The sequence below is a fragment of the Mauremys reevesii genome, linkage group 22 (assembly GCF_016161935.1).
Source record: "Mauremys reevesii isolate NIE-2019 linkage group 22, ASM1616193v1, whole genome shotgun sequence".
NCBI lineage: Eukaryota > Metazoa > Chordata > Testudines > Geoemydidae > Mauremys > Mauremys reevesii.
In genome coordinates, this window is record NC_052644.1 from 24,918,070 (window position 1) to 24,942,946 (window position 24,877).

General features: G+C 62.5%; 3 protein-coding genes across 6 annotated transcripts; 2 read left to right on the forward strand and 1 right to left on the reverse strand.

Moving 5' to 3' along the window:
- Window positions 1–2,245: 2,245 nt before the first annotated feature.
- UBL4A (ubiquitin like 4A) lies at window positions 2,246–4,712 on the forward strand. Its single transcript, XM_039509778.1, has 4 exons — window positions 2,246–2,434; window positions 3,052–3,157; window positions 3,920–4,125; window positions 4,414–4,712. Exons 1-4 carry the CDS (start codon window positions 2,387–2,389, stop codon window positions 4,522–4,524), a joined length of 471 nt encoding a protein of 156 aa, XP_039365712.1. The 5' UTR covers window positions 2,246–2,386; the 3' UTR covers window positions 4,525–4,712.
- A 789-nt stretch (window positions 4,713–5,501) lies between these two features.
- Window positions 5,502–7,607, forward strand: LAGE3 (L antigen family member 3). The gene is made up of 3 exons (XM_039510837.1): window positions 5,502–5,595; window positions 6,262–6,390; window positions 6,665–7,607. The coding sequence occupies exons 1-3, from the start codon at window positions 5,558–5,560 to the stop codon at window positions 6,777–6,779; spliced, it is 282 nt and encodes a 93-aa protein (XP_039366771.1). The 5' UTR covers window positions 5,502–5,557; the 3' UTR covers window positions 6,780–7,607.
- A 5,991-nt stretch (window positions 7,608–13,598) lies between these two features.
- Window positions 13,599–23,342, reverse strand: LOC120388886 (dynamin-1-like protein). 4 transcript variants are annotated; one of them, XM_039510991.1, is made up of 18 exons: window positions 23,214–23,342; window positions 22,852–22,979; window positions 21,200–21,350; window positions 20,701–20,747; window positions 20,329–20,400; window positions 20,061–20,147; window positions 19,584–19,746; window positions 18,698–18,818; window positions 18,263–18,394; window positions 17,622–17,828; window positions 17,279–17,399; window positions 16,462–16,617; window positions 15,566–15,655; window positions 14,762–14,857; window positions 14,521–14,664; window positions 14,206–14,315; window positions 13,959–14,118; window positions 13,599–13,877 (listed from the first exon to the last, which is right to left on the reverse strand). In XM_039510991.1, the coding sequence occupies exons 2-18, from the start codon at window positions 22,951–22,953 to the stop codon at window positions 13,821–13,823; spliced, it is 2,016 nt and encodes a 671-aa protein (XP_039366925.1). In that variant the 5' UTR covers window positions 22,954–22,979; window positions 23,214–23,342; the 3' UTR covers window positions 13,599–13,820. The 4 variants fall into 4 exon arrangements, with proteins under 4 accessions (XP_039366925.1, XP_039366923.1, XP_039366924.1 ...); XM_039510989.1 differs by having other exon boundaries at window positions 13,681–13,877; window positions 13,948–14,118; XM_039510990.1 differs by lacking the exon at window positions 23,214–23,342 and having other exon boundaries at window positions 13,681–13,877; window positions 13,948–14,118; window positions 22,852–23,075.
- Window positions 23,343–24,877: the final 1,535 nt, after the last annotated feature.

Here is a 24,877-nt window from a genome sequence, read left to right on the forward strand (position 1 = left end):
CCCAGGTCCGGGCTGGCAGGGGCTGCGGGTCGGGAGTGAGGGGCACCGGCAGAGCTGGGGGGCCCAGGTCCGGGCTGGCGGGGGCTGCGGGTCGGGAGTGAGGGGCACCGGCAGAGCTGGGGGGGCCGGGCGGGGGGAGCAGGGGCTGTGGGTCGGGAGTGAGGGCACCGGCAGAGCTGGGGGCACGGCCAGGCTGGCGGGGGCTGCAGGTCGGGAGTGAGGGGCACCAGCAGAACAGGGGGGCTGCGGGTCGGGAGTGAGGGGCACCGGCAGAGCTGGGGGGCCCAGGGCTGGGCTAGCAGGGGCTGCGGGTCGGGAGTGAGGGGCACCGGCAGAGCTGGGGGGGCACGGCCAGGCTGGCGGGGGCTGCAGGTCGGGAGTGAGGGGCACCAGCAGAGCAGGGGGCTGCGGGTCGGGAGTGAGGGGCACCGGCAGAGCTGGGGGGCCCAGGGCCGGGCTGGCAGGGGCTGTGGGTCGGGAGTGAGGGGGCACCGGCAGAGCTGGGGCCCAGGGCCGGGCTGGCGGGGCTGCGGGTCGGGCGTGAGGGGCCCTGGCAGGGCTGGGGGCAGGGCCAGGCTGGCGGGGCGGCGGGTCGGGAGTGAGGGGCACCGGCAGAGCTGGGGGGCCCAGGTCCGGGCTGGCGGGGGCTGCGGGTCGGGAGTGAGGGGCACCAGCAGAACAGGGGGGCTGCGGGTCGGGAGTGAGGGGCACCGGCAGAGCTGGGGGGCCCAGGGCCGGGCTAGCTAGCAGGGGCTGCGGGTCGGGTGTGAGGGGCACCGGCAGAGCTGGGGGGGCACGGCCAGGCTGGCGGGGGCTGCAGGTCGGGAGTGAGGGGCACCAGCAGAACAGGGGCTGCGGGTCGGGAGTGAGGGGCACCGGCAGAGCTGGGGGGGCCCAGGGCCGGGCTGGCGGGGGCTGCGGGTCGGGAGTGAGGGGCACCGGCAGAGCTGGGGCCCAGGTCCGGGCTGGCGGGGGCTGCGGGTCGGGAGTGAGGGGCACCAGCAGAGCTGTGGGGGGCAGGGCTGGGTTAGCAGGGGGCTGCGGGTCGGGAGTGAGGGGCACCGGCAGGGCTGGGGTGGCCGGCGCTGCGCGGCGGGAGTGAGCGGCACCGGCAGAGCTGGGGGCTGTGGGTCGGGAGTGAGGGGCACCGGCAGTGCTGGGGGGCTGTGGGGCGGGAGGGAGGGGCACCGGCAGAGCTGGGGGTGCAGAGCTGGGCTGGCAGGGGCTGCAGGTCGGGAGTGAGGGGCAGCGGCAGGGCTGCGGGGCCCAGGGCCGGGCTAGCAGGGGCTGCGGGTCGGGAGTGAGGGGCACCGGCAGAGCTGGGGGGCCCAGGGCCGGGCTGGCAGGGGCTGCGGGTCGGGAGTGAGGGGCACCGGCAGAGCGGGGGGGGGCCCGGGGCCGGGCTGGCAGGGGCTGCGGGTCGGGAGTGAGCGGCACCGGCAGAGCTGGGGCCCAGGGCCGGGCTGGCGGGGGCTGCGGGTCGGGAGTGAGGGGCACCGGCAGAGCTGGGGGGGGCCCAGGGCCGGGCTGGCTGGGGCTGCGGGTCGGGAGTGAGGGGCACCGGCAGAGCTGGGGGGGGCCCAGGGCCGGGCTGGCGGGGGCTGCGGGTCGGGAGTGAGGGGCACTGGCAGAGCTGGGGGGCCCAGGGCCGGGCTGGCGGGGGCTGCGGGTCGGGAGTGAGGGGCACCGGCAGGGCCGGGCTGGCGGGGGCTGCGGGTCGGGAGTGAGGGGCACCGGCAGAGCTGGGGGGGCCCAGGGCCGGGCTGGCGGGGGCTGCGGGTCGGGAGTGAGGGGCACTGGGGGGAATGGGGGCAGCCCAGGGCTGGAGACTCAGGAGTTCCTGCGGGGCGGAGACACTGGGAGGCCCCGGCTGCCCAGTCTCCCCCCTCCCCATGGCGCTGCCCCAGCTCCAAGTTCTATGGTATCTCGTGCGTCTCTATGGTACTGGTGGTTGGCCAGAGTGGCGTTTGCTCTCACTGGGCCTGGTATGGTAGAGAGTGTCGCTCTGTCTCTTCCGTTGGATCTCTATGGTATAATTCTGGAATGTAGTCCTGGTGCTCGCTGGTTCTCCATGGTATAGAGCCAGCCGCTCTGGCCCTGGCTCTGCACCGCGTCTCTATGGTATGATGTTTCTCCCAGTCTCCCCGCCCCCTTGGGCTCTATGGTTACGGTCACTCTGGGCAGCGGTCCGCTCAGACTCTATGGCATCACACCGGCCGCTCTATCTGCGGACTCGCGGCACTCTATGGCCTCCTTCCGCCTGGTCTAGCGGGCCCTCTTACAACTCTATGCTGCCTGGCGGCGGCCGCTCTATCCCGGTGTCCTCCCGGGTGTCTATGGTGCCGTTAAAGGGGCCGCTCCGGGGCTGCGCGGCCGCGATCCCGCGATGCTGCTCACGGTGAAGGCGCTGCAGGGCCGGGGCTGCAGCCTGCAGGTGCGGGGGGGCTGCGCCCGGGGGGGGCAGCGGGGCTGGGAGGGCTGTGCCATAGCTGGGGTTGGCTGGGGGCAGCGGGGCTGGGGGTGGGAGGGCTGCCCGGGGGTTGTGCTGGGGCTGCGCCCAGGGTGGGGTTGGCTGGGGCTGCGCCCAGGGTGTGTGTGGGGCTGCGCCCGAGGGGGGCAGCAGGGCTGGGGTGGGAGGCACTGCCGGGGGTTGGCTGGGGCTGCGCCCAGGGTGGGGGTGCTGGTTGGGGAGGGCTGTGCCCGGGGCTGGGGCTGGGAGGAGCTGTGCCTGGGGGCGCTGGGTCGGTGGGGGTGTTTAGAGGGGCCTTCTGCCTGCGTCTCCACCCTGCGGGGGAACAGGTGGGGAGGCGGGGCGGGTCCAGGAGTGATGCTGGGGTGGAGAGATAGGGAAGATCCGGGGAGGGTGTGTGGGGGCAGGGGGGGTTGGGTGAGGCAGGTTCCTGGCAGGTGCTGGGGTTGTAAGATGGGGAGGGTTTGTGCAGGAGGTTCCTGGGGGATGGATGGGGGGCGCTGGTGTGTGTGGTTTGTCAGTCCTGGGGTGGGGTGTAGCTCCCCACTCCAGCCTTTCCCCCCATCCCCCATTTTCCCCAGGTCTCTCCAGATGAGCGCGTCAGCACCCTGAAGCGCCTGGTCTCAGAGAAGTTGAACGTCCCAGTCTCTCAGCAGCGGCTGCTTTTCAAGGGCAAGGCCCTGGCAGGTGGGTGCCTGCTCCCGGAGCACACCCGAGCCTGCAGACAGGCAGCCCTCAGAGGGGCACGACTGCTCCCCATATGTCTTGTTACCCTGAAATGTCATGACAATGCATATCATTACCAACACCAGCCATTTCATTGCCCACCCGATTAATCTAATCTCATTCGGTGCAGCTGCCTCTGGGGTGGGACGGGGTGTTTATATGGGGACTCCTCACCCAGTGCTAAGATGCGGGGAGTCAAGTATCAGAGGGGTAGCCGTGTTAGTCTGTATCCACAAACACAATGAGGAGTCCAGTGGCACCTTAAAGACTAACAGATTTATTTGGGCATAAGCTTCCGTGGATAAAATTTTTTTACCCACGGAAGCTTATGCCCAAATAAATCTGTTAGTCTTTAAGGTGCCACTGGACTCCTCATTGTGTTTGAAGTTGCAGGGAGCTGGTTACATGGAGACTCCTAGACTGAGTCTCACCCAGTACTGAGACGCAGGTCCTCTGGGGTGGGGCAGGGGGTGTTTATACCAGGACCCCTTGCCCAGTGCTGAAACATGCCTGCCCCCCAACCTGTGGCAGGGCGCAGTGGCTGGTTACCCAGGAATCCTTCACCTGGTTCTGAGACGCAGCCCTTCTGGGATGGGGTAAGAGTTGTAATGCTCCATAACTTCTGTTTTTCAGTGGTGTGGGGGGTGCCTTTATCTTGGGGTCCCAGGGGTCCCTGTGAGCTGGGGGGAACAGGAGCTCATGGCCCCTCTGCCACCCCCACAGATGAGCACCGGCTCTCAGACTATTCCATCGGCCCAGAGTCCAAGCTGAACCTGGTAATCAAGCCGCCGGAGAAGGCTTCCCCCGAGGAGCCGGGACACAGGGGACCCCTGCCACCATTCCCGACCATCTGGCACCCGCTGGGCCAGGTCCTGGCACGGCACTTCAGCACGGCCGACACGGAGAAGGTGCTAGAGCAGCTGCAGAAGGTGATGCCTGGAGCCCTGGCGCGGAGGGAGCTGTAGGCTGGGGGGATTCCTGGATGGGTCATTGCATCCTTGAAACCCACGTGGCACCAGGATGTGGTGCCTCTGGGGTGGGGCTGGTTATCGAGGGACCCAGCACTGAGATGTGGCCCCTCCGGGGTGGGATGCAGGGGCTGGTTATCCGGGGACCCAGCACTGATGGTGGGGCAGGGGGCTACAGGGATCCCAGAGCGCCCCCCCCCTTCCTGTACACCCTGGGGGTTGCCGTGCTAAGCCCCCCTCTCCCTCCAGGATTACGAGCGGAGCCTTCGCCTGCTGAGCCTGGACGACATTGAGCGGCTGGCCACGCGGCTGCTGCACCCGGAGGTGGCTGATGCGATGGAGATGGGATTCCTGGACTAGTGTCCAGACAGCCGTGGGCCCAGGGGGAAGACTTCAGCCTGGCCCTCCCTGCACCTGGAACAAGGAGCCTGCAGGCAGGGCCCAGTATGGGGTTTGGGGTCCCTCTGCCCCCTCCTCACACCTCTCAACTGCTGCTAAGGAGCCTGTGTGTGTCTCCCATTCTCCATTAAAGATGATGGTGGGTGTGAGACCTGCCCAGCTCTGCCTGATGTGTTAACAGGGGTGGGGCAGGGGGCTGGTTATACAGAGACCAGGGATGAAGCCACCTCTAGGGTAGGCCAGGGGGGTGGTTATCTGGGGCCACCTTGCCTGGGGCCACCTCTGGGGTGGGGGTAGGGGCCAGTTATCTGGGCATCCCTTGCCTGGTGCTGAGACATACCCCTTCTGGGCCTAGGCAGGGGCCAGTTACTCAGGGACCCCTTGGCCAGCATCAGGACATGGTCCCTCTGGTGTGGGGCATGGGGCTGGTTATGCCGGGGCCCCTCACCTGGTGACCTCCATCTCTGTCCCCATGGGGCATCTGTGTCCTCTAAGTCCCCCCCCCCCATATCACCCCCTGCTGAGGGTGAAGAAGGAAGCCAGGCTGATGCTGGAGGTAGATTTGCTTTGCAGACCTGGGGGGTGGGGGGGTGGAAATATGGCGAATAGGGCTGGGATTTGGGAGGGGACTGTGACAGGGGAGGGGGGTGCTGCTGAAGCCCCTGTGATTGGGGTGTGACTTGCTGGGGGGGGCGGGCTGTGTCCCAGAGGAGGTTCTGGTGCACTGGCCCCTGCACAAAAGGGGTCTCTGCCACCCCTGCCAGGTGGGAGGTTGGGGGGCTCCGGGGTACCGCCCTGCAGGGGTGGGGGGAGGGCAGTGGATGCTGGGGGGGTCTCAGCTGGGGGTCGCTGTGCAGGGCGGGGGTTCCCTGCAGGAGGGTCTCAGGGAGGGCGAGTTCCGCGTGGGGGCGGGGCGGGATTGACGTGTGCAAGGGCGGGGCCTGGCCGCAAAACTCCGCCCCCTTGCGGCACGTGGGGCGGAGACGTGGCCGGGATGGAAGAAGCTGGAGCAGCCCGGGTTGGGCTGGGCTTGTATCCGGGCGGCGAGTGGGCGCGGGGTGGTGAGGGGGCTGTGGGCGGGGCTGGGAGCGCAGAAGGGGTGAGGGGCTGTGGGGCTGGGGTGCAGAAGGGGCTGGGGGCAGGGCTGGGGTGCAGAAGGGGCTGGGGTGAGGGGCTGTTGGTGGGTCTGGGGTGCAGGAGGGGTGAGGGGCTGGGGCAGGGCTGGGGTGAGGGGGCTGTGAGCAGGTCTGGGGGTGCAGAAGGGGCTGGGGGTGGGCTGGGGTGCAGGAGGAGGTGAGGGGCTGGGGCAGGGCTGGGGTGCAGAAGGGTCTGGGGGTGGGTCTGGGGGTGCAGGAGGGGGTGAGGGGGCTGGGGGCAGGGCTGGGGGTGCAGAAGGGGCTGGGGGGTTGAGGGGGCTGGGGGTGGGTCTGGGGGTGCAGAAGGGGCTGGGGGCAGGGCTGTGGGTGAGGGGGCTGTGGGGGGGGCTGGGGGGAGGGGGCTGGGGGTGGGTCTGGGGGTGCAGAAGGGGCTGGGAGGATTTGGGGAGGTGATGAGGCTGTGGGGATATCAGGGGCCTGCAGGGGTCTCTGGGGGAGGGGGCTGTGGTGGGTCTCTCCCATGGGACTGGCCATGTCTCTCACCTGCCCCCACCCCAGTTTTTTCCCACTCCCTTTTTCCTTAACCTCCCCCCCCCCACAGCACCTTGGGCATCCCATTTCCATCCCCCCTGGAGGCCCAAATCGCTCACGGCTCCCTGGCCCCCGACCCTGAGCCCCGCAAGGGGGGGATCAGCAAAGAACTGACGGTGACTGAGAACTTCCTACACGTGTGAGTGAGCCCCCCCCCCCCCCATGGAGACCAACCCTCACTAGGGGCTGCGGGTCGGGAGTGAGGGGCACCGGCAGGGCTGGGCTAGCAGGGGCTGCGGGTTGGGAGTGAGGGGCACCAGCAGAGCTGGGGGGGGGGGGTGTCAGAGTGGGGCTAGTAGGGTCTGCAGGTCAGGAGTGAGGGGCACTGGCAGGTCTGTGGGTCATGAGGGGTACTGGCTAAGCTGGGTTTAGGGGGGGCTCCCCTCCCACCTCACCCCATATCCTCCTACCAGGCACTGGAAAGCAGATGAGGCCCGGATCCTGCGTGTTTCCATCAGCTCCTTCCTGGACCATCTCTCCCTGGTGATAGAGACCATGGAGATGTTCGGGCCACCAGTACCCCGCTAGCGCCTGCCCTCTGGCACCCCTGGGGAGCCAGGGGAGGGGCAAGAGGCTGGGCCAACGTCCTCTCTGCCCCCGTTGCCTTGGAGATGCTGGAGCTGGTGCTGCTCGGGGTGCAGACCAGGCATCAGCTGGACTGTCCTGGGGGGGGGGGACGGGGGACAGAGACAGTCCCTGCATCTGGCCAGCACCTTGGACTGGTTTCAGCTCTGAGACTAGCTGAGCCGGGGGTGTGTGTGTGCACAATGCTGGGGGGCTGTGGGACTCTGTGCAGGGGGCTCTGTATAGACCCCACCCATGTTGTGATGAACTCTGCAATAAATGCTGCAGTGGAAACCCCTGCCTGTCTGAATATAAGCAGGAAAAAGACCCTCCCCTCCCCAGCTTGCGATCCACCCCTTGGAGCTACCCCCACTGGAACCTCCCTCAGCACAGCCCGCTGGGATCAACCTTCTCCCAGGACCCCACCCCCATGTACAGCCTCCCTCTCAGGGACTCTCCCCTCCCTTTGGTTAATGAGCCCTGCTGCCCCCTACGCAGCCCTGCGTGGGATCCTCCTTCTGCCTAACATGGGAGATGGGACCCTCCCAAAGACCCTCAAACAGCATCTCCCAGAATCCACCTCTGCAGCCCCCCTACCCCCCCCCCATGGGACATGTGCCCCATGCTGGCAGGTGAAGAGTTAACAGGCAGCTGAGTGGTCCAATTAGCCCACCCTGGAGAGGGGTGGAAGGCAGCTAATTAAGGATGAGCAGCAGCTGGGGAGGTGCAGGCTTGGCTCCTAGAAAGGAAGAGGAGGAGGGTGCACTGGTTGGAAAGCAGAGGCAGAGAGAGCGGTGCTGTGCGCTGTGCGCTGGACCCCCCCCCCCCCCCCCCCGTGTGTGTGTTCCTATACTGCTGGAAAGCCCCCTTCCATCAGTGCAGTCTCTGTCCATGCTGCGGGGTCACTCTAGTGTGGTCTGTCCCATAGACATCCCTGTGGCCAGGGTTGCAGGGTGGGCCCCTGAGGGAGGGACAAGGAATTGGGGTGACCTAATGAAGGTGGGGCTAATTTCACAATTAATTTTATATTTTTATTTTTTAAAAACAAAAATGTATTTAATTACAAAAAAAAAATCTCCATTTTTAGTTAAAAATATAACCATCCCCTATTTTGCAGACGCTTCCTGGGGGGGGGGGTAGCTGCCTGCAATGTTGGGGGCAGCTGAGTGGGGGTTTTGTTAATGTTGTTGAGTGTAAATGCTGGAAGTGCCCCTTGTGACTCCAGCCCACAATGTTCTGTTGCCCCCCATCCACTGGAATCGACGTCCCAGCACTGAAGTGGGGCAGGCTGCACCGGGAACGCTGGCAGAGTCACGGCCTGAGAGCGTGTATTCCAGACAGGTGCAGAGCGAATCCAAATGCCATGTGCAGGGGATGTCCACACGTCTCACACACCCCATCAGGGCTGTGTCAGCTACCTATGCCGACAGGGGCCGGGGGGAGGTTTCCCATGGGCATAGGTAATGCACCTCCCCGAGACGCTATAGCCGGGTTGATGGAAGAATTCTTTCATCTACTTAGTGCTGGTTGCACCAGGGGTGGGTCAGTTTTGCTGCATGTCTCAGGTTTTTCACACCGTAGCTGCACTGATGTAAGTTCCTGGTGCAAACCAGGCCTAAGAGATTGTGGCTGGGAGGCGCCAGCCCGCATGCTCGCTCCCCCCGCCCCACCCGTGGGACGCTGACTGGCAGCTCAGCCTAGGATCACCCACACCGTGGCTCTGAGGACTGACTCCGCTGAGCTCCTAGCGCCAGTCACGGGCCGGAGCCCGGAGAGAAGCAGGCAACGGGCTGCACCTCGTCGCATTGGAGCTGCAGGTGGTTTGGGGCCATAATCCGCCCAAGGTTTGTACGTGGGGCCCTTGTCTGTGCTGGGAGCTGCTGGCCCAGCCCGGCCGCGCTGTTTGCCGAGGCGGGGAGCGGCCCTGGGCTCAGGCAGGACGTGGGGCCGGAGACCCCCCCGCGCCTAGGACGCTCCTGGGGCGGCGGCGCTGGGGGGGGGGGGGTGAAGTAGCCGCTGATTCCTTAGGCGCTGCGGTGAGAGCGGCCCCAGTTCAGCCCGTGGGCAGCGACCCTGAGCTGCCGCCCGCCTCGCGAGGGGCCGCACGGAGCAGCCTGGTGCTGGCGGCTGAGCAGCGGCTGCCGGGCGCGGCGGAGCCGGGCAGGGGCTGGAGCCGGGGCGGACGGGCCGCCGCGGAAAGACCCCGGCTGGGGCTCGCTGTGGGCGGCCCGGGGGGTTCCCAGCCCCGGCTCCTGGTGCACTCAGTGGCGGGTTCAGCAGCGGAGCGCGGAGCGGCCCCCCCGGCCGGGACACAGCGCGCGGGACCAGGGGGGCGCAGCAGGAGCCGGAGCCCCCGGCCGAGAACGGGCCATGGACCGGGGGGGGGGGGCGCGAGGGGGGCACCGGGCGCTTCCCGGGGCTCCCACAGAGTAATCGGGCTGAGGTCCCGGGCCCGCTGAGCCGCGCATGCGCGGCGGGGAGCGCGCCCATTGGCCGGCGCTGGGTGGGCGGGGCCGGGCGGCGGCCAATGGCGAGGCGCGGCGGGGATAAAGCCGGGGCGGCCCCGCGCGGGGAGCGGCGGCGGCTGCTGCCTCCGGAGCAGGGAGGAGGGAGCGGGGCGGGACCCAGGCGTCCGGGAGACCAAGCGCCGCGCGGGGCCGGTTTGTTCCCGGACCGGAGCGAACCCGACACCCGCCCGCGTCCTGCTGCCGAGACCCCAAGGGGCGGTGACCAGCGCCGGCTCCAGCCCCGGCCGCGCCGCCCAGCCTGGCCGAGCCACGGACGGACCCGGGTCCTGCCCTCGCTCCCCCCCCGCCCTTTCCAAGCTGCAGCGTCCCGGCCGCGTTAATCAGGCAACAAGCGCGTCTATTGTCGCTAAATCAGCCCCCATCATATTGTAGGTAAGGTGCTCGCCCCTGGCAGGCAGGGCCCTGGGCAGACAGCAGGAATTGGGCTTTTCCCAAATCTGAGGAAATGTGAAGTTGCAGAACTAGTAATCAAGGTTTCTTTTCAGGATGGGGGGGGGGGCTAGTAGCGTGCCTTACAACAAGAGCAACTAAAATGATTGAGCGGTTTGGAGAGAGTTCTTACAGGGATTTGTAGGGGATCTTCATGCATGACAGTCTCTGTTAGACCAGAGTTAGGTTAGCTGTAACCCTAATAATTTGTGTGAGAAGTTGTTTTGACCTTGTGTAGATAGACTGGTGTCTCTCAGAAGTGAGAAAAACAAGATGTTGTCTGAAAGTGTATAAAAAGCTTGTGAAACATTGGCTCTCCAGCTAGGCAGACCTGATATTTTGGTAATATCTTCACACAGTGCACAGTCAACTTGTGAACCTTAAGAACTGGTTAGGAAGATATCTTGTCTATTGCTTTTGGCCATGGCTACACCTGTCAACTTTGACTACTAGTCATAGCCATAGTTTTATTACTCTGTGCTAATTGCTAGGATGTTTGGGAGAAGGTATATTGTTTTCTTAGGCAGAAAGGCTGCTGGAAATGTATAGGAACTCTGGCAACTACAAGCTCATCTCTGCTATGTATCTGTATATTGATCTTTTAACCAACTCTCTCTCTTTCTCCTTTTCAAATAAATTTTAGCTTAGTTAATTTGAGATTGGAAGAACCTTTTTTTAAGGGAACTGCATGGTTTGGACTTCTAAGTGACCAGTGAGGGACTATACCGTGCTCCCTACGATTCACCAGGACTCTCAGCCATCCAGTACTTGCAGGCACAGTCCCCCCGGTTCGGTCCATCTTGGGGGGCCTCACAGCTTGGTCTCCCTGCTCTTCTCTCTTCTCCAGCCCACTTTCGTCTCCCAGTCCTCTCCGGCCCCTCCTCTCTCTTCCGCCTCCTTCCTTTGTCTCTCCTGGCCAGAGGTGTCACCTCCCCTCCCCCAGGCCAAGCTCAGCTCACAGTTTGAATTCCTGACACTCACCTAAACCTCTGGCTCTCCCCTCCCCCGCACAGACAGTCTGTGCTTCCTACTCCTTCACATCTCTCCCCCCTACAACCTTATGCCGCCCGCGCCCTTCCCCCCACCCCCGTACCCCTGGGCTGGGGCCTTCTCCCCACGTTCCAGTCGGGGGCCTGATTCAGGTTCTCTTGGTTCAGAGCCCCCCCCCGTCGGACCCTGGCCCCCCTCTGGACAGGCTCCTCAGGGCAGGGTGAGGGCCTTACAGCCATCTCCCCACTGTCCCTGGTGCCCGGGTGGATGATGTCATGGGCCCAGCACAGCAGCTGGTGGCGATACTCCTGGGGTACCACCAGCTGCCTCCTGATTCCCCCCCTGACTCCATCTTCCCTGGGGGAGCCCATTCTCGGTACAGGAGCCCCTTATCCTCCGGCCTGGTACTCAGCCGCTGGGGCAGGGGCGGGGATCTGCTCTCTCTCTCACCGGCTGGGTCTGGGGCCAGAGCCTCTCTGAGCCCTGTCCCTGGGCGTTCCCTCCCCACCGGGTCAGGGTCCGGTGCCCCGGGCAGAGAACCTTCCCCGGGGTCAGGGTGCAGAGCCCTGCGTCGACCCTGGTGGGCAAATGTGGGTGCACCCCCCCCCACGTCCTTGAGGCCCTCCTTGTCCCCCCACTTTAGGTGTACCCTCGCGACAGGCACCTTGAATGGGGTCCCGATCACGCCCCTCAGGTTCAGGTAGGTGTTGGGCACCATCCGATCTGAGCCCACCACCTGTGGCCGGGCCAGCGTCACCTCTGCGCCCATATCCCAGTGACCTCCTTCCCGTCTACCTCCAGGGGAACAAGGCACTCGCTCCGGAGGGGTAGTCCCGTGCCCACCCTGTAAACCCCAAACTCAGGGCTGGGAGCATCCAGCCCCTCGGAGGGGTCGACCGGCCCCCTCCTTTGCAGGGGTATGCGGCCCACCCCCTTTCGTGCGACCGCTGCCCATCATCCGGATGGGTCTCTACCAAGTTGACCCGGTGTGGGGTTGGTCTGCTCAGTTTGTCCCGGAGCTTGGGGCACTGGCCCCGTACGTGGCCCGGTTGGCCACATTGATAGCAGCCCATGTCTCGTGGGTCCCCTCGAGGGGGACGGCTGGACCTGACGCCAGATGCTTCCCTTTGGTGGGGGCCCTCCCTCGGCTCCTTCTGGGAGGTCCCATGGTGACTCTCTCTCTGCGTTGAGGCAGATCTGCTCCTTCGAGACTCCTCCCTGCCATCCCCCGCCCGACTGTCCATGTATTGGTCGGCCAGCCGGCCTGCATGCTGCGGGTTCTCCACTTGCGGGCGTACCCCTGCGCCCGGTTGACCAGTTGCAGGTATGTGACCTCCCGGGTCTTACGTTGACCCCGGAACCTCGTCCGGTACATCTCCGGGGTCAGCCCAAACTCGCGGAGCAGGGCCTCTTTGAACAGGTTGTAGTCCCGCGCCTCCTCCCCTCTCATTCGGCTGTACACCTCCACAGCGGTGGAGTCCAGTAAGGGGGTGAGGCACCGGATCCTGTCTGCGGGGTCAACCTGGTGCAGCGCGCAGGCGTTCTCAAAGGCCGTCAGGAAGGTGTCTATGTCCTCCCCCTCCTTACGCGGGGCCAGGAAGTTCTTATCAAAGCTCTTTGTAGGCTTGGGCCCCCCCTCACTCACCGCCGCCAGGGCCTCCCTGTTGTTCAGTTGGGCCATGGCCAGCTCATGTGCACGCTGCTTCTCCCTATCCTCAAATTCACGTTGCTGTTGCTTCTCCTTCTCTCTCGCCTCGTATTCACACTGGCTTTGTCTTTCCTCATATGCCCTCAGCTCCTTACGCTCCTCCATCTCCATCCGTTTGATCTCTCTCTCCAACTCCAGCCGCCTGAGTTCCACGGAGGCCGAGCGTCGCCGGGACGATCCCCTGCTGGCCGGGGGGGGGGGGTCACGGTGCCCTCCGTAGCTGGACTCCTCCTCCCCCTAGGCCTAGGGGTGGGGGGGGTCTCGAGGAGCCCTCATCCGCCGACTGGCCACTCCCAGCGGGTACAGACACTGGTGCCTGCGCTGCATCTGCCCGGCTGCTTCCCTCAGAGACAGGGACCGGTTCATTCCTGCGATCTCTCTCCTCCAGCGGGGCAATCAGCTGGGTCTTGGTGAGCTTCCCATGGCGCAGCCCCCCCTGCTTGCACAGCTCCACCAGCTCCCACTTGTGCTTCTGGGAATACATCTTCCTGCTGGCCACTCGCAGGCCGGGGTGCTCGCCGCTCCCCACGGGTTCCAGGGGGACCCCTCGTGTGCCAGTCTTTGAGGTCACCCCCTCTCTGCCAGGGTCGAGCTGCAGACTCCTCCGCCCCGGGGATCGCTCGCTGTGATCCCCCGGGGGACCCTGTTACTGCAAAGTCCTGCTCTCTGGCCACACTCGCCCAGGAGTGAATCGCCCCTTCGTTTTCCTGTTCCCCAGTCACTTACTGCAGGAAGCGCCGTCCACGGGGTGCCGCCGATCCCACCGCTACCACCAGTTGTCACGGCGTGTGGGGGACCCAGGGCCTTCACCCCCGTGCTCCCTACGATTCACCAGGACTCTCAGCCATCCAGTAAAGCAGAAGGTTTATTTAGACGACAGGAACACAGTCCAACACAGGTCTTGCAGGCACAGATAACCAGATCCCCCCGGTTCGGTCCATCTTGGGGGGCCTCACAGCCCCCCCCCCCGGGGAATCAGAGCTCGGTCTCCCTGCTCCTCTCTCTTCTCCAGCCCACTTTCGTCTCCCAGTCCTCTCCGGCCCCTCCTCTCTCTTCCGCCCCCTTCCTTTGTCTCTCCTGGCCAGAGGTGTCACCTCCCCTCCCCCAGGCCAAGCTCAGCTCACAGTTTGAATTCCTGACACTCACCTAAACCTCTGGCTCTCCCCTCCCCCGCACAGACAGTCTGTGCTTCCTACTCCTTCACAAGCTCTTTGTGCAAACAGGTTTTATTCCATAACACCATCAGAGCGGCTCAGATACACAGGCAGCAAAGAACAAGGCAGCAGGGCTGTTTGTAACACCAAGTGAGTGAGTCAGGCTCAGGGCTTGGTTTGTAGGCACAACCTCCCCTCACCAGAGTTGCGTCTCCCGGATCTCAGAGATGGTCTGGCTGGCTCGCTGCAAGGCCTGATGGGAGACAGAAGACATTAGCACAGGGGGCAGAGAGACAACCCCCCCCCCCCAAGCACACATGCACCTTTTGCTCACCTGGAGCAGCCCAGCAGCCTCCTTGCGCTGCTGTGCCATGTCCTCTGACTCTGTGAGCAGCATGTCCAGCAGCTGCTGCTTGTATAGCTGTCCAACAAGCTGGCTCTGCAGATGGTCCTTGACATAGTTCACCAGGAAATGCATGACTGTCTTGGGGACACTGTGAAGGAGGGGCAGAGGTTACTCAACTCCCCATGGCCCTTAAGGGTCCACAGCCTCATGCCCTTGTCCATCCCCCCCATTTTACCTGTCCTGGATGCTTTTGCGCACAATGAGGAAATAGGATTTGATGAGTCTGCGGATCACCTCACAATCCCGCTGCTCCCGCTGGCTCAGCTTCCGTGTGGCCGGCATGGGCTGTGGGAAAAGAGATAGGGCATGGGCCTTCCCCCAGGGATATTCTCCAACAAGGTGCATTGTCTAGCACTGGCCAGCTTTTCTTTCCCTAGGAATAACTTTGGGGCAGTTCTCTGGCCTGTGGGTGTTGCAGGGTGTGTGTCAGACTATGGAAGCAAAGCAGCTCTGAATCATCACCTGCCTGTGTGGGAAGGGGGTAACTCACTGTGTCCAGCAGATTGACAGCATGGGAGCGACTGGGGCTGGAATACATGGTGGGCTGGGCATTCCCCTTGGGCTTCTCCTCCATGCCAGCATCCTCCACCTTGTCACTCTTCCAACGCCGGATCCCCTCTGCAGGGGGGTCATTCTGGGGAGAGCAGAGACCAGCTGGCCACCATGTCATGAGGGGTGACACTGGTGTCCGGGGCGCTCAGCAGTGGGACACAGGAGCAGAGAGGCATTACCTTGCTGCTGACAGAGGCAGACACCAGTGCTGTGTCAATGAAGTCCGGGTGCTTGGTGTTGATATAGGCGAGCTCAATTGCAACCAGATTATGAACCTGCAGGGGAGAGAGATGGGATGGAGCCCAGCATGGTGGATTCAAAACCAAAAAACCCTGTGAGCTTTGAAGAAACTGTTTAAAATATTATCAGCATTCAAAACCCAACTGGGAGTTGGACAAGCTGGAATCCCTGTAAAATCTCAGACTGGAAGAGGGGAAACAACTAGCAGATCTTCTCTTAGAGTCATAGAATGCCAGGGCTGGGAGGGACCAATTCCCAGACAGATATTGAACTCACAACCCTGGGTTTAGCAGGCCAATGCTCAAACCACTGAGTTATGCCTCCCCTCTTACACTTAACTTTCATTCAAAGGACATAGTGAAAGGCCTGTCAATGCAAAACATGTGTTGCATTGACATTTGTTCTTCTGGACCCAGCACATTTAAGGTAATTTAATTTTCCTGTAATTTGTGTCAAGCTCTATTTGGATGGAAACTGGAATTCCATTAAAAATGCCCAGAAACAGCATTTAATTGTTTTTATTAATTATCTAGTAAATAAAAATGCATCATTCACAATTTTCTAATATCAGAAAATTAAACTCTGAATAATGTAGGTTCAGCTACATAATTAAAGTGCGTTGTCCCACTTGCTGATTTAAATCCAATCAATCTGCCCTAGGACAAAGACTTCAACCCCCACACTCATATCAGCCCCCTACCCTGCATGGGTCCCATTGCAGCCCCCTCCCCCTGGGGTGTTACCATCTCGTTGGTGATGGGCAGCCTCTGCCGCAGGACGCCTGTCACCACCTCCACAATCGCTTCATGCAGTTTGGGGAAGCGCAGCAGTTCCTGGGGCGGGGGAGGAGAGAGACAGGAAAGACCTTGGAAATGTTGAAACTTCAAAAGATGGCTACTGAGATGTGCTGGACACAAATGGGCCCACAGCTTAGCCAGAGACTGCTCCAGCTGTGTTTGATGACTGCAGGCCAGAGGTCTGCTTGGGCTTTAAAAGTGGGCCCAATCTGGCCCTGAACCCAACACTTCCCCAGCAAGCATGGCAGCGCTTTTCACAGCCCAACACTTGTAGTCAGGTCCTGGTGGATTTGGGTCCCGTTGCAGGGCTCTGTGGCAGATCCTGGGACAGGTAAAAGTACCACCTTGGACAGGCAGGGTCCAGGCCCCCCCCCCAGTAGTTACACCACCTGATTGCATGCTGTGTTATTTTACTATCAGAGCCCATTGGGGTCAGGGAATCCAACCCCAGCTGCGCAGCACCCAGGTTACAGGGCAGGGGGGTCACAGAACTCCTCACGGGTCCGGGTGGACCCACCCCCCCAAACCATCACACACACACCAGGGGGATTGCACAGACTGGGTCAGAGCAGGCCTGAGAGGCCCAGGAGATAGAGAAGGGTCTTTGGTATCAAGGATCTGTGTTCTCACTGTAATGCTTTTATCTGAGATGAATGCGCTGTGCAGCAGGGAAAGCAGGAGGGGCTCTGCTAGCCCCTTGAGGAAAACCACAGGCACTGGCCTAAGGTCAGACACCCCCCTGGGGGGCACCTTCCAGAGGGCTGGGGGGGGGGGGAAGGGGTCCCAGGTACCCACAGGTTGTACGTGGAGCAGGGATGGATGATTGGGGGGGGGGTAGTAACCTGTGTGTTGTAGGTGGAGCAGTGCTGAATGATGCGCTGCAGCTCCTCATGCACCAGTTCCACACAGCGCAGGCTCGGGTCCTCCAGACGCTTGATCTGACGTTTCACCAGCAGCTCAAAGGAGACCTCGGGCACGAAGAGGGCGGGACGGGGGCCCTGAAGGGGAGGCAGGGACCCCCCATCAGAGCAGTGGCTTCTCCAGTGGGGATAGAGAGACACCTCCACCCCCCCGTCACCACCCAGCCTCATCCCATTCTCCACTCCCGTGGGGCACAGAGAGCCAGGAGGGGGCTAGTCAGTCCCAGGCAGCAAGATGGGACTGAGGGTGTCGTGGGGTGGGCTCGTCCCACTCCAGGGGACTGGGAGGGGGGGGCACATACACACACTCACCCCACAGTCCACTATGGTCTGTTACCCCCCGTCATGGCTCGGTACCATCCCCAACACGAGTCAGGCGGTGTTACCATACCATGCAGGGCAAGGGGCACCGTGGGGGGCTGGCAGCCACAGAGGCAGGGGTGCTCGGGCTCCAGCAAAGAAAAGGGGACAGAAGGGGCAGGGTGGTAGGGGCTAGCCTTCCGAAGCCAGCTGTTCACACACCGCCCATGGCTTTGCAGTCTCCTCTGTATCATTTGCCATGGTGCTGGGCAGGCCGAGGTCTCTAGGTACCAAACCTCGCAGCTCGTGTCGCACTGGTTAATGTGGGACAGTGACTGGGCCATGGGAACATCTGTGGCCCATTTATTCCACCTAAATTAATAGAACAGGGGCCGGTGGAGGGGGGCATTGCCTGAGGGGGAGGGGGGGGGTACCATACCGTGGCATTGCGAATGGCAGTCAGGATGTCCAGCATCGTGAGCCCAGCCAGCGGGTCGATGGACTCCAACGTCCGTCCGAACGTCTCGTGGAAGATGTAGCACATGCGGGCACCACCGCAGCTGGGGGGATGGCGCGGTGTGTGTGTGGGGGGAAGAGACACAGAAGGGTTCAGAGGGAACACAGAAACAGTAACCAAAGCACAGGCTCCCCCCCCCCCAAATGGCCACACACCCCTGCCTCTCAGCACCGCCCACCCTCATGCCCCCTGACCTCTCAGCTCCCAGGTATCTGCACTGCAGTTCCTGCCATGGGGGCAGGTCCGCCTCCCCCCCAGCACTCACAGCTCTGAGGTCTCAATGTTCCGGGCCGTGCCCTCGATGGTGTGGCAGTACTCGGTGGCGAACTTGGTGATGATCTGCAGCAGTGTGGCATTCTTGTCCTCGATGGGCTGCCCATAGCTCTGCAGCACTGACTGGTACTGGGCCGTCAGCACATTCACCCGGGTTTTCAGCTCCGGCAGGCAATCCCGGATGTGGTGCATCAGCAGCCTGGGGCAGGGCACAGGAATGAGCCCGTCTAACCCAGCCTCCCGGCTCCTGAATTTCCAGGGAATCATTCTGGCACCCAGCACTGACAGCCAGGGCTCAACTCCTCCGCTGGGGTGACTCCAGGGTCTCCTGCCACCATGTGCTACCCCCCATGCTCCTGGCCACTCTCTAGTGGCACTGAGTTCTGCTGGAGAATGTCAGGTATGACACTCACCCACCCACCCCTTTCTGTTCAGTTGTAAATGGGCTCACTTCTATTCCGTCTGCTGGGGCAGCACACCCCCCCCCTCCGTTCTTTTCCTTCTCTGCAACAGATCCCTTAACTGCACCCTCCCCAGCCCTAGTCCTCTGGCCCCAGTGCCCCTCGCCAGGGAGAGCAGAGCCCCAGCTGCACAGATCCTAGCTGGCACCACTCCTCCCTAGCTGGTACCCACCGGTTGAGGGTCTTGGCCAGGTGCCGGGTGCCGTTGCGGTTGGCCAGCGATGGGTATCGCTTCTGCAGGAAGCCCTGCTCGTCCTGCAGTGACTCAGTGATGCTCTTCCCAGTGTTGATATCATGCTGGCTCCTAGGAGGGGCGGGCCAGAGTCATTGTCTGTCCCCACTCCCCCTCCATTCCAGGCTGGTGGGGAACGTTGGGTTTGCTGCCCCCTGCAGCCCCTCCAATCCCCCAAACTCCAGCACAGCCCCCCATCCCACCACCAAAGACTTTCTCCACAGCCCTCCACCCCCCAACTCCATGCACATACCTCCAAACTCCAGCCAAGTCCTGCCCCTCCCACCTCTCAGCAGACCCCCATGCCCTACATCTCCACAGCCCCTCCACCGGCTCTACGCAGCACCCCCCGGACTCCACCACCCTCCTGCCCACCTGTTCACCACCCCAATGATGCCCAGTTTGACAGGGATGACCCGGCCCATCAGAACGTCCGTGGCGTCTGTCCCAGCGTCCATCAGGTCCAGCTTGGTGACCACGGCCAGCGTGCGGCGTCCTGCAGGAGGGGAGTGGGTAGGGATGATCAGGCAGGCCCAGGCTCAGAGACGGAGACCTAGGCCCAAGCTACACTTACCAACCTAGTGACGTGGGTCAGGGTGTGAAACCCCCCAGGGCGACCTAACCCCCAGCACAGACGCTGCTGTGCTGGTAGACCAGTGTGTCTGGCACTAGGTGGCATTCCTACAGCACCAGGAAAGCCCCTCAATCAGGTACCCATGTCTGGGCCAGCACGGCCGCTGGAGCCCGCATAGTGCAGCTAGGGCAGGAGGCAGACCCCCAGGAGGTTTTGGAGCAGCAGGGCAGGGGATTCAGCCGACACAGACACTGACCTAAGCCTGGCTTTTCTTCTCTAGCCTGGACCCTCTGATCCCGGACTGCAGGGGACCAACAAAGATCAGCGGGTTTTGCTATGGCTGCCCCGTATCCCTCCCGGTCCCTGCTGCCTGCAGCACTCCGGTCAGGGGTGAAGTCTCTGCTAGGGACCCAAACTCCCCTAGAGCGGTGGACGGCCACAGAGAGGAACAGGGGGGGCTGGAGCCCAAGGGACTTATGGGGGAACAAAGCCAGAGCCTCGCACATTAAAAGGGGGGGGGGCACTCCCTAAAGAGAGTCTGTGAAGGCTGCACCACCAAACACCCAGTAAATCCACTGCATCCCCCTCACCACCTGCCTCCACTCCCCCCATGCAGGGCTCACAGCCCACCAGCTCTCAGCCCCACCCATGCCCTGAGTCCCCTGGGGGAGCCCCACACATCAGTACCATCAGGGTCAACATCCCGGGCCAGCTTGAGCGCCTCAGAGGTGGCCATGTCGGTGTTGGCAGCTGTCACAGCCAGGATCAGGCAGTTCGGATTGGAGACGTAGGACAGGATCATCTCCCGCACCTGCCCCTCAATGTCGGGGGGCTGGTCCCCCACAGGCACCTGGAGAGGGGAGAGAAGAGTGAGTGCGGGCTCCTGCCAGACAAGATACAGGCGAGCCCGGACTGCTGGGTTCTCTCCCCGGCTCTGGGATGAGAGCAGGGGCTGGTGGTTAGAGCAGGAGGGGCTGGGAGCCAGGACTCCTGGTACAGACACCGACTGGCTGAGGGTCCATAGTTGGGAAGGTCTCCCAGTGAGAACAGGAATAAGCCGGATTTTAGAAATATCCCCCTAGTGGCAGCTTTGATAGACACCCACAGTGGGGCATTACCCCTCCCCACCCCATCCCCCAACACCATGGGGCACCCGCCTCTCACCTTGGTGATCCCCGGTAGGTCAACCAATGTCAGGTTCAGGACATGTGGGGAGTAGATCTTCAGATACAGGGGCTCCGGGCTGATCCCCTGCAGGGCAATAACCAGCAGAGTTACAGCAGAGGGGGCTGGGCGCCAGGACTCCTGGGTTCTCTCCCCGGCTCTGGGAGGGAGAGTGGGATCTGGTGGGTTACAGTAGTGGGAGGCTGGGATCAGGACTCCTGGTTTCAAACACAAACATTGGGGAGGTTTTGTCACAGGTGTTCATTACCTTGTTGGTTCCTGTCATCCTCTCGGTCTCAGTCTCGATCTCCTGCTGGATCTCATTGAAGTTGGTGAAGGTCTGAGAGGGGACAGAGAGGCAGGGCTAGCTCCATGGCCCCTGGTGGCACTTCCCTCTGTCCCGAAGCTGACAGTACGTGGAGGGAGGACATGCAATGACCCACAGCCAGGATGGGCAAGGGAGGCTGCCCCCCACCTCCAGCAAAGGACAGGGATGGGTGCTGGGACTATCACCCCCATTACCCCTTGACAGACAGGTCAGGGAGGGGCATCCCCCACCCCTCTGATTACCATCATTTCCCCCCCAAGACCCAGACAGGGGTTGAGGGGGCCACCCCCAGATCCCGAGCAGGGCCCCTACCTTGTGCTTGCAATGCAGGAAGGTCGCCCACTCCTCGGCCTGGGTACCTGCAGGGAGAGCCAATCTGGGGTCACTCTCAGCCCCCCAGGGTGTGGACAGGGCTTCAGGGGCTTGCGCAGCCCCACTCCAAGCAGCTCTGTTTCGGACCCTGGCTCCCCATAGGAACCACTGGCTTCAACCCACAGACACGGGCTCCCCAGCAGCAGGGAGAGAGGGAGTCACAGTGAGCCAGACATCTTGTGGTCTCACCACCTCAGCCCTTGGGGCCTCTATCCTCAACCTCCCAGAGCGTGGAGGGGCCACCCTGTGAATGGTACTGCAGAGCAAGGGAGAGAATCCATGAGTCCTGGCTTCCACCCCCACCCCCCACTCTAACCACTATACCTCACTGCCCTCCCAGAGCTGGGTTACAACCAAGGACTCCTGGCCTCCCACAACCTTCTGCCTCCTGTCTCCTTAGCCCAGGGAGAGCCCACCTTGGCTCCCAGCACCCCCTTACTTGTCTCCCCACTGGCTGCATGTTGCCGCTCCTCCAGAAATGGCACATTCACCAGCTGCAGGACCAGGGGCCGCCGGGTGACAACGCCTGAGCCCCGGGGCAGGAAGTCGCGACCCACAATGCTCTCCAGAACCGAGCTCTTCCCGCTGCTCTGTGAGGAGGGGAGAGATGGGGTTAAGGCTGGAGAGGACAGGAGGGTGAGGGGCAGCCAGATGGGGTGGGGAGAGGGAGAAGAGGAGCCTGGGGCTTCAGAGATTAGAGGGTGTTGGCAGGGTCTCACCTGGACCCCAGTGGGGCAGCTGGATCCCCCCAGGAAGGGAAGGATTGGAGTCTCACCTGGGCCCCAATCACCATGACCTGGGGCAGGACCAGGGAGGGAAGGGTGGGATGGGGGGGGGTCTCAGCTGGCTGGGCCCCAATCACCACGATCTGGGGCAGCCGGATCCCCCCAGGGAGGGAGGGGTGGGACTGGGAGGGGGGAGGTCAGGGGTCTCACCTGGACCCCAATGGGGCAGCTGGATCTCCCCAGGGAGGGAAGAGTGGGATGGGGGGGGGTCTCACGTGGGCCCCAATCACCACAATCTGGGGCAGCCGGATCCCCCCAGGGAGGGAAGGGTGGGATGGGGTCTCACGTGGGCCCCAATCACCACGATCTGGGGCAGCCGGATCCCCCCAGGGAGGGAAGGGTGGGATGGGGGGTGTCTCACATGGGCCCCAATCACCACGATCTGGGGCAGCCGGATCCCCAGGGAGGAGGGTGGGACTGGGAGGGGAGATCAGGGGTCTCACCTGGACCCCAATGGGGCAGCTGGATCTCCCCAGGAGGAAGGGTGGGTTGGGGGGGGGTCTCACGTGGGCCCCAATCACCACTATCTGGGGCAGCCGGATCCCCCCAGGGAGGAGGGTGGGACTGGGAGGGGAGGTCAGGGTCTCACCTGGACCCCAATGGGGCAGCTGGATCTCCCAGGGAGGAAGAGTGGGATGGGGGTCTCACGTGGGCCCCAATCACCACAATCTGGGCAGCCGGATCCCCCAGGAGGAAGGGTGGGATGGGGTCTCACGTGGGCCCCAATCACCACGATCTGGGGCAGCCGGATCCCCAGGGAGGAAGGGTGGGATGGGGTGTCTCATGTGGGCCCCAATCACCACGATCTGGGGCAGCCGGATCCCAGGGAGGAGGGTGGGACTGGGAGGGGAGATCAGGGTCTCACCTGGACCCCAATGGGGCAGCTGGATCTCCCAGGAGGAAGGGTGGGATGGGAGGGTGTCTCACCTGGGCCCCAATCACCACGATCTGGGGCAGCTGGATCCCCCCAGGGAGGGAGGGGTGGGACTGGGAGGGGGGAGGTCAGGGGTCTCACCTGGACCCCAATGGGGCAGCCGGATCCCCCCAGGGAGGGAAGGGTGGGATGGGGGGTGTCTCACATGGGCCCCAATCACCACGATCTGGGGCAGCCGGATCCCCCCAGGGAGGGAAGGGTGGGATGGGGGGGGTCTCACCTGGGCCCCAATCACCACGATCTGGGGCAGCCGGATCCCCCCAGGGAGGGAGGGGTGGGACTGGGAGGGGGGAGGTCAGGGGTCTCACCTGGACCCCAATGGGGCAGCCGGATCCCCCCAGGGAGGGAAGGGTGGGATGGGGGGGGTCTCACCTGGGCCCCAATCACCACGATCTGGGGCAGCTGGATCACCTCGGCCCCCACCGTGTTGAAAATCTCCTGCAGTTTGTTGATAACGGGGATCAGGGTCTCCATGGCAGGGCCGGGTGCGGGGCTCCGCCCTACAAGGGGACATCGGGCACCTCGCAAATCACCCGAGTCAGTACAGCCCCGCAGCCAAAAATAGAACCCAGGCGTCCGGGCTGCCCCCGCCTCCCCCGGACACGGAGCGGACCCAGGCGTCCGGGCTGCCCCCGCCTCCCCCGGACACGGAGCGGACCCAGGCGTCCGGGCTGCCCCCGCCTCCCCCGGACACGGAGCGGACCCAGGCGTCCGGAAAGGGTTCGCTCCCCTACCTGCTCTCAGGCCCCGGCTCCAGCCCCATTCACTCCCCAACCCGGAAGCACCGCCCCGCCCCTCTCCACTCCCTATTGGTCCGAGACCCCAGGAGTCCCATCGCTATTTGCGGAGGGGCCATCAATCACTGCTCAACGCCCTTCCTCTAATCCCATAGCAGGAGAGTGGCTCTGCGCGAGGGCTGAGACTGGAGGGTTATTGGCTCGTTCTCGCACCAATCAGCGGGGCCATGGTCTCCGTGGCGGCCATGTTTGAAAGGGGCAACATAAGGGCAACATTGGCCAAACAGGGCAGGCTCTACGCAAAAGAATAAATGGACTCGAATCTGACATCAGGAGTTATAATATTCAAAACCCAGGAGGAGACTTCAGTCTCCCTGGTCCCTCAATAACAGACCTAAAAGTGGCCATTCTTCCACAGGAAAACTTCAAAACCAGACTCCAAGGTGAAAGCGCAGAACTGGAATTAATTTGCAAACTGGACACCATCAGCTTCGGCCTGAATAAAGACTGGGAGTGGTTGGGCCATTACAAAGCCTAAACCTAATTTCCCCCTACGGTTACTCACACCTTCTTGTCAATGCTCGTTACCACTACAAAAGTGATTTTTTCCCTCCCTTGGTATCCCCCTGTTAATTGAACTGACCTCTCACTTGGTAAAGCAACTCCCATCTTTTCATGTATTGATACCTGCTCCTGTATTTTCCACTGCATGCATCTGATGAAGTGGGTTCTAGCCCACGAAAGCTTCTGCCCAAATAAAGGTGTTAGTCTCTAAGGTGCCACAAGGACTCCTCATTGTTTTTGCTTATACAGACTAACATGGCTACCACGTTGAAAACCATCTTGGCTAGGACCATTGTGGGAGCCATCTTTGTTTAGGGCACAGTGAGGCTTCATCTTCCATAGGGGGAAAGCTGGCAGCCATCTTAGATATGGGAAAAAGGCACAAAGAGAGAGAGGCTTCACCCCTTTGACCAGTAGCCTAGTGGTTAGAGCACATGCCTGGGACACAGGCGAAACAGGTTCAAATTCCACCCCTGCCCCATGGGGAGAAAGGATCTCCCTGAGTTTAGAGGGAAGCCTGTGGACGATGGGGGTGCTCCAGCCCCACGATCCTCTCCACCTCTCCTGTTAAATCTGCATCACTTTATGTAAAACACACTCACTGGGCCACTGAGCACAGGGGCAGACGCGTAGCCGCTGCCTGCCACCTCCGTGATACCGAAAACCAGGATCTCCTGAGCCTGTGGCCCTGCCAAGTGCACTGAACACTGTGATGCAGAGAGATTGTCTGCTGAGAGCTTTACAAAGACAATGTGTGCCTCGGTTTCCTTCTCTCCTTTGTATCGCCATCCAATGGAGGGACGGGGAAGTGTTAATGCTGCTCTTGGAGCAGCATGGGCAACATGAGATGTGTCTAGGGGCTCGTCTACACTTACAACTCCACTACAGCACTCCTGTGTTGATGCTACCTACACCAACAGGAGAGGTTCTCCTGCCACTGTAATTAATCCACCTCCCTGAGAGGCCATAATTAGATCTTCCAGCAACCTAGCATTGTCTACACCAGGGGTTAGGTGGCTTAACCACACCGCTCAGGAGGGTGGCTTTTTCACATCCCTGAGCGATGGAGTTAACAACTTAATTTTCTAGTGTGGACC

Bases quoted from the DNA above. Each gene is read 5' to 3' on its own strand.
- UBL4A (XM_039509778.1), top strand. From the start codon at position 2,387: ATGCTGCTCACGGTGAAGGCGCTGCAGGGCCGGGGCTGCAGCCTGCAG. The intron at 2,435-3,051 runs GTGCGGGGGGGC...CATTTTCCCCAG, and splicing joins GCCGGGGCTGCAGCCTGCAG to GTCTCTCCAGATGAGCGCGT. The intron at 3,158-3,919 runs GTGGGTGCCTGC...CCACCCCCACAG, and splicing joins CAAGGGCAAGGCCCTGGCAG to ATGAGCACCGGCTCTCAGAC.
- LAGE3 (XM_039510837.1), top strand. From the start codon at position 5,558: ATGGAAGAAGCTGGAGCAGCCCGGGTTGGGCTGGGCTT. The intron at 5,596-6,261 runs GTATCCGGGCGG...CCCCCCCCACAG, and splicing joins GCCCGGGTTGGGCTGGGCTT to CACCTTGGGCATCCCATTTC. The intron at 6,391-6,664 runs GTGAGTGAGCCC...TCCTCCTACCAG, and splicing joins ACTGAGAACTTCCTACACGT to GCACTGGAAAGCAGATGAGG.
- LOC120388886 (XM_039510989.1), bottom strand. From the start codon at position 22,953: ATGGAGACCCTGATCCCCGTTATCAACAAACTGCAGGAGATTTTCAAC. The intron at 21,351-22,851 runs GTGAGACCCCCC...CCCTCCTCACAG, and splicing joins TCGTGGTGATTGGGGCCCAG to AGCAGCGGGAAGAGCTCGGT. The intron at 18,395-18,697 runs GTGGGCAGGAGG...CGCCCCTCCTAG, and splicing joins ATCATTGGGGTGGTGAACAG to GAGCCAGCATGATATCAACA.